Below are 6,923 nucleotides of genomic sequence, written 5' to 3'. Positions count from 1 at the left end.
AAATACTTCATTTTATTCCTCAGAATTAAATGCAGTCAAACAACCAGATGAGTAAATACGGTCTGGTGTAGTAAGATTCACATCAAAAACCGAAATGATGTAATACACGCGTTGCCTCGGCAGCGCGCGAGCCGCTCAGTCACACAAACAACATCGATCTCCTCAAAGAAAGATGGCCGCAGCAGCGAGCTCTCACTCAGAGGGGGAAGAAACCTCAGCACGGGCTTCCAAGCTTCGAGAACGAGCTCTAGATCTAGGGAACACGGGTGGAGATAGGAGAGCCATCTCCTACCCGTCCGCCAGATCATGCCAAGAGCCGACTGAGCGAGCTCCGCACCCCATTAATGCTGCTTATTATAACATCAGGCATAATATGTTTGCTTAATTTTTTCCCCCTATTTTGTAACTGATAACTGAAGGCAGTAACAAACGCTACCAATGCGGGCCGTCAGCTCTCGAGGGAGCGTGCACCCTGCGTGCTTGGTTCCCAAGCAGACAACAAACAAACTGTGTGTATCCCCACCCGTAAAGTAACACTGGCAGAGAGGAACACACAGCCTGAACACTGCCTGCCCTCGCCTTAGGTGTTTGGTTTTGTCTTGTGATACAAACAACACTAAATAAGACTCACAAACAGATATCAGACTGACACACACACAGAGCGCTTGCTGAATGACAGAAAGCTGACGCCGGTTTCACCGCATGTGCTTTTATGCTTCCTGGTCGCTACGTCACCCCGCCCGTGACGTCTCGCTCATCCATTGGACTGATTACACATGTGATTCAGAAGTGGTCGCGCTGGAGGCGTTCCCTTAGCGATTCGACGCAGCTCGAGTTCCTGAAGGGGAACATAAGTTGCTATGGATTAATGGTAATACTTTTTAGGCTACTTTAGAGCATTAAAGATGAGTGTTTCGACTGACATGGGTACAATTGGAACAAACGTACTTCTTGACTAACTGTGGAAAATATTAACTTTGTTGGTATTGATCATAATTTATTTTGTAGACAAATAAATGAAACATGCGTGTTCTAGCTGTACTACAACCACAACAAATGTGCAGAATCTACAAATGAACTGGTTAGCAGGTAAACACTTACAAACAAAATAAACGAAATGATAAATTTAGTAAAACATGACACATTATTCAGAAAGCAATCATAATGATCAGTCATCAGTATTCATGTCTGTAATATTCATACTAGAACACAAGCTTACCTGTCCTAGAGCAGCTAAAATGAGAAGAAGAGCTTCAATGATCAGCAGCATCTTGATTCAGTCGAATCCCTCAGATGATCTAGTAGATCTAGTAAAGAGCAGATGATGAAAGACAACCAGAAACACAAAAGTATTACACAAATACTAAATCTATTACTCCAGTAGGAATATGTACACAATAAACCTGTGTTCACCACATCTGACATAATACACTTTTAAATTTATGGTATTTTCTGTTGAATAGCAAATTCATATCAAATAATCACTTAAACGGTATATATGTTCACTGATATACTGAGTCTGACCTTTTCATTTAAAGGGGTCCTATTATGCTCTTTTACAAAGTCTTGATTTTGTTTTGGGGGTGTACTAGAACATGCTCTCATGCTTGGTGGTTCGAAAAACGCATTATTTTTCACATAATTTACATTATTAAAATACCTTTCTCCCCTTCCTGGCACAAACTGCTCGATTAGTTTCGGCTTTGATGAAGGTCCGCCTTCCGAGAAACAATGATCTTTTTTATGCCCAAACATACACACTACACACTGACTAAAATTAAAAAAGTGACAAAGCATAATAGGACCCCTTTAAAAAATATTATTGCCAGCCTTTCCATATTATTTTGTACCTAATTATGTGTGAAAATAATTTCACAGGCCATGATGTTGGACTCCAGCACTGATACTAGCACTGATTCAAGCTCTGATGACTCCAGCTCAGACTCCAGCTCCAGCTCTACCTCTGACTCTTCGGATGAGGAAAAGAGTAAAAAGAAGAATGGCAAGAAGAGAAGCAAAAAAAGAAAGAAGGAAAACAAAAAGGTGAAGAGGTCAGGTGGAAAAGGAGAACGGGGTATGGTAGGCTTCGCAGTTAGTGTTGAGGCAGCCATGTCAGGGAGACGCTGTGGGTTTCTAGGCAAAAGCACTTTATTTGGCCTTCCGAAAGTAGATGCATTTAGGAATCTTTAAGATTACTTACAACAGAACAGCAATGCATTTTATGGACGACCGTTTCGTGAACCTAGGAGAGGAGGTAATTCTGACTTTGCTATGACAATCTGGCGCTTCTGAATCAGCTACTGTTTTGTTTAGTTTAAGTATTTGCTATTGACTGTTCAAATGCGGAGTTTTAGGCATCGTGTGTGTGTGTGTGCGCGCGCGCGTGTGTGTGTTTGAGAGAGAGAGAGAGAGAGAGAGAGTGGGCAGCCATTTTTGCTGCGGCGCCCGGGGAGCAGTTGGGGGTTCGGTGCCTTGCTCAGGGTACCTCAGTCGTGGTATTGAAGGTGGAAGAGAGCGCTGTACATTCCCTCCCCCCACCTACAATCCCTGCTGGTACGAGACTCGAACCGCAACCTTTGGGTTATGAGTCCGACTCTCTAACCATTAGGCCACGACTTCCCCCATCATGTAAGGACATCGGTAAAATGGTACTCTCCATGGTGCTAGGGTGACGTGGAGGAGAAGAATTGTTGAATAAAGTTGTTATTTTTGTTTTCTTTGTGAACAAAAACTATTCTCATAGCTTCATAAAATTACGGTTGAGCCACTGATGCCACACAGACTGTTTCACCGATGTCCTTACGTTTCTGTGCCTCTTTCGATTAGTTGACAAGCAACATGTAAGCAACTAATGTTTAGTTGACTATCAACAGATATTAAAGTAGTGATTTTGATAAAAACGAGGTCTTAAATAATTATTAATTTGATACGTTTGAGACCCTTGAGTAAGGATGATGTAATATGGTCTTGATTATAAGTTGACATGACTGTAGACTTTCAATTGACATTGATTTTGAATAGTTGGTAGACAACTTAGAGGATGGTAACACAATCTACAGAAAGTTAGCTGACTATTGGTTAATAATCTGATGCGAAAAACATGTAGACAGTCAACTGGCAACTTTTTTGTCAAATCTATAGATTCGAATTTGAAATGCACCTTAAGATCTACTGGCAGTTAGTTGAACGTATGTTACTTGTCTGTTGAAACAATGTTGTTGAATGTCAACTGATTCACTGTTGACATGCTACTAAATGAGTACTGATAACTAGTAGAGTCTCAACAGATGGACTATCAAAATAAAGTGTTACCAACAATAGCTGATATGATGTTTCAGACAGCATCATTTACTGGGTCATGTCAGATGGATTTCCTGCAAAACGTATGGAAAGATACAAGGTATAATTGTTGTAAGCCACACAAGCAGTTGCTCTTGAAACCTCTCAAACAGGTATCACAATGGTAAGATGTATCACATGTTTTATTTTTGACTAAATGGTCCCTTATGAAGGAATCCTCATGCGCATTCACAAAAGTTTGCCATTTCATTCAGTTATTACAAATTTTCAGGACACTGTTTTATTTTTCATTCCTCTCCCAGGACCTCTACATCCATGCCATATCCAGTCAGATATGCTTGCTGGATGTGAAACTGCACTCATGCATAATCTATTTTTAAATAAACAAGTCGTTCCCTTTAGGCTGATATCCAGCTTTATATCTCAACGCTTCTGTATTTCACTGAATTTAAACTTTGATACTTTTCTTAAAAATATTATTTATTTTACTTCACTGTCTCTGAAGTCCTATATGTCTGCTGAATTTTTGTGCATCACCTTTTTTTGTTTTGAAGAAATGCCAGTATATAAATGCTTAAAGGCAGAAGTTTCTGTTCTTGAACCCCTTTGACTACAGACATAATCTTGGAGTCATTAGAAATCTAACATTTTGCTCCTCAAGCCTCAGAACTGCTCTTAGTGATGAGTATCATCACTGGAGATTTTAGTATTGTAACAATTGGCATGTAAAAGGGGTTCAATGTAAAAGTTTAATTTTGGGCATTTTATATTGGCTCTGCTGGTGGATATGACTGTACATAACTGTCAAGCAAAAGCCACTTTATTTCTGTAGGTCACCACTGGGGTGAAGAGTGGAGATTTGCTCAGTTTGAGGGCAGATACAAACTCTCCACCTGCACATTCAGTTATATCCAGAGCACAATTCAGAATTGAAGAACTGTCTCCCTTTCAAATTTACCACAATACAGGAAGTTCAATCAGTAATTTAGCAATTCTCAGTTCAATTCAAGTTCAAGGGCCACTGCAGAGGCTCATTTTTTCCCCCCAAACACAATGTTATGCAATATTGTAGAACTATCTTCCAGCAATGTCAACCTTAGCATGCTTTATATTTCAGTCATGTGACACAAAACGGTTATGTATAACTGAAGAAATTAATCAGAGAAACATAAAAGCCATTTAACACTGCATTTAGTCTGATATCCAAAAACAAGTTAAATAGCAAAAATAAGCTTTTTATTAGCAGTTTATTGAAGAATCTTCATCTGACCAGCACAAATTCAACAAATAACAAAGCAAAGGCAATGGAAAATAACTACTTCACAACAATATCCTCTGATGTTAAAAGCTTAAACTGAAGACATTTCGTATCTCTAACTTACTTGTGGAGACAATACTGGACACAACATTACAGTAACAGAAAAATAATAGAAAATAAAAAGCAATAAGTAAATAACTATATGGTGAACGAGTAGATAGAAAGATCCTTAAATCTTTCAATTATGTATTATGGAAATCATGCAAGGAAGTAAAGTTAAAATACTCAACATACATTTTGAAGTATTACTGTAGCTCAAACTCTACAGCAGCAGCGTCGTTTCTGACCACTTTGACGGCCGGTGTGAGTTTCTCCATCAGTGAGATTGAGTCGGTGTACGAGCATCTGATTCTGTCCTAGACAACCACATGGTCGGCCTATAAACCGACTGTTTATATGGCCTTGACTGGCCATTAGCTTTCGATAAAAGCATCTGCAAAACGCAGAAGTGTTAAATGTTGATGTATTTTTAAGGAACTTTGTTGGTTTCTTGAAAGCCACTGCACAGTTCAGGTCACTTCTTTTCCCAGAGCTTTCCAACATGTACACAGTATCACACCAGAGATTTTTATGATATTTTCTCGTCTTGACAGCAGTGACTTTAAACTTCTCATATGGAGGAATCAGCACCTCTTTCTGTTCAGGATACTTAGAGTATTTGATCACATCAGCACCTTCACAAGTTTTGATTTCAAAACAAGATGTATTTCCAAAATCTTGTGCTACTTTACGTTCAAGAGACGATGATGTAAATGAGCCGAAACGAACCTTTTTGCCTGTAACATTTTGAAAGAAATTAACTGTTGTACCACGATACGTTGACTTGCATTTCTTCTGTGTTTCAGTCAATATCTTTATCGCATCGGTTAACAAAAAGTGAAGTGAATACCATTTAAATGCCTGGTTTGTGTAGTTTTGCTTGCCGTTACGAACAGCCGTATTAAAATTGCGGTATATGTTAGAATTAAGGTTGGTGTACACGTAAATGGCGATTGAATGATTCCTTGTCAAGTTATCTTCTGGTACTGTGGCATTCACTTCACCTTCTTGCCAAGCATTTCTAAAATCAGTTGAGTTATTGATTTCCTTCTCTAGATATTTTTTCTTCACCAGATGTGCCATTTTCACTGTACAGCCATCATATTGATCATCAACTGAATTCGGTGCAATATCCAATGGATATATCTTTCTTGCAGCAGCAGCTCTGTGATCCTGCAGCAACAGGAATCATAATGAGCAATCATCAGCATTCATGTCTGTAATATTCATACTAGAACACAAGCTTACCTGTCCTAGAGCAGCTAAAATGAGAAGAAGAGCTTCAATGATCAGCAGCATCTTGATTCAGTCGAATCCCTCAGATGATCTAGTAGATCTAGAGAAGAACAGCTGCTGAAAGACAACCAGAAACACAAGTTTAATTTACAATAGAGTAATGACAGCTAAGATAAAACACAACACAAAAACACTTAAGAGGAATGAAAAATGTTGTGTCACTTAAACTTGTCATGTTCACTGATGGACCCAAAACTTACCTGAGAATACTCTTGTCTTTCTGTCGGCTTCAACGAGAGGAGAAGATCAGAAAAGTCAGTCACTCACTCACAGCCAAACAGCAACAGCACTCTGAGAGATGAGGAAGTTTGCCCTTGTTTTTTTAACATTGCTAATAATGAGTGTGTGTATGTTCTGAGCCTCCAACATTAGAAAAATTAACAGAGGCACAGGAGACAAAAGACCATTTTTTCAATCCGTTCTTAATCACTCAATGTCCAATAAATGCTGCCTGTCCAAGACTTCTGTGTGTATCTTTTTTTGCAATGATGCCACCACTGCTATCAATGAGAGACATTTGCTGTCAATATACTTACTCGAAAGGCATGGGAATTTAGCATCATCAAATTATATTTGAATGGATGTCAGTGGAGGAGAGACTTCATAACACTGCCTTTCATGAGGAAACATGTGGCAACATTTCCACAAAATATTACTTTGCTCCTTTCACATTTTACAGCACTTTCAAAGTGAAATATCCACTTACATTGGACAACATTGTACGGTTATTTGAAATGTTCATGAGACTGCTGTTTTTCTTTTGTCATTTCACTCTCAGGTCTTCATTTACCAATTTTTTTTTTTTTTACCAGATATATTTAGGTTTTTGGAGAAGCTTTGCATCTGGATGTGAAACTGCACTTGTGCATATTCTTAAACAAACAAGCATTTGGTTCCCTTTAGGTTTCACATTTCAGTCCTTCATTTTACTTTCTGTAAAACCTTGATACTCCCTTTAAAAAATGTATTT

General features: G+C 38.7%; 1 protein-coding gene across 1 annotated transcript; it reads right to left on the bottom strand.

Annotated features, from left to right (window-relative positions):
* Positions 1-4,873: 4,873 nt before the first annotated feature.
* Positions 4,874-5,985, bottom strand: LOC107716247 (NAD(P)(+)--arginine ADP-ribosyltransferase 2-like). Its single transcript, XM_016522630.1, has 2 exons — positions 5,906-5,985; positions 4,874-5,830 (listed from the first exon to the last, which is right to left on the bottom strand). Exons 1-2 carry the CDS (start codon positions 5,954-5,956, stop codon positions 4,874-4,876), a joined length of 1,008 nt encoding a protein of 335 aa, XP_016378116.1. The 5' UTR covers positions 5,957-5,985.
* Positions 5,986-6,923: the final 938 nt, after the last annotated feature.

The sequence above is a fragment of the Sinocyclocheilus rhinocerous genome, unplaced genomic scaffold, assembly GCF_001515625.1.
Source record: "Sinocyclocheilus rhinocerous isolate Xijiao unplaced genomic scaffold, SAMN03320098_v1.1 scaffold960, whole genome shotgun sequence".
NCBI classification, from domain to species: domain Eukaryota; kingdom Metazoa; phylum Chordata; class Actinopteri; order Cypriniformes; family Cyprinidae; genus Sinocyclocheilus; species Sinocyclocheilus rhinocerous.
The sequence above is the reverse complement of the archived record's forward strand: the minus strand, read 5'-3'. Positions and strand labels throughout refer to the sequence as shown.

What these genes read in the sequence shown, in the direction of transcription:
- LOC107716247 (XM_016522630.1), bottom strand. Translation starts at nt 5,956, where the DNA reads ATGCTGCTGATCATTGAAGCTCTTCTTCTCATTTTAGCTGCTCTAGGA. An exon ending in TTTTAGCTGCTCTAGGACAG is followed by an intron (nt 5,831 to 5,905) that starts GTAAGCTTGTGT and finishes CTGTTGCTGCAG; the next exon opens with GATCACAGAGCTGCTGCTGC.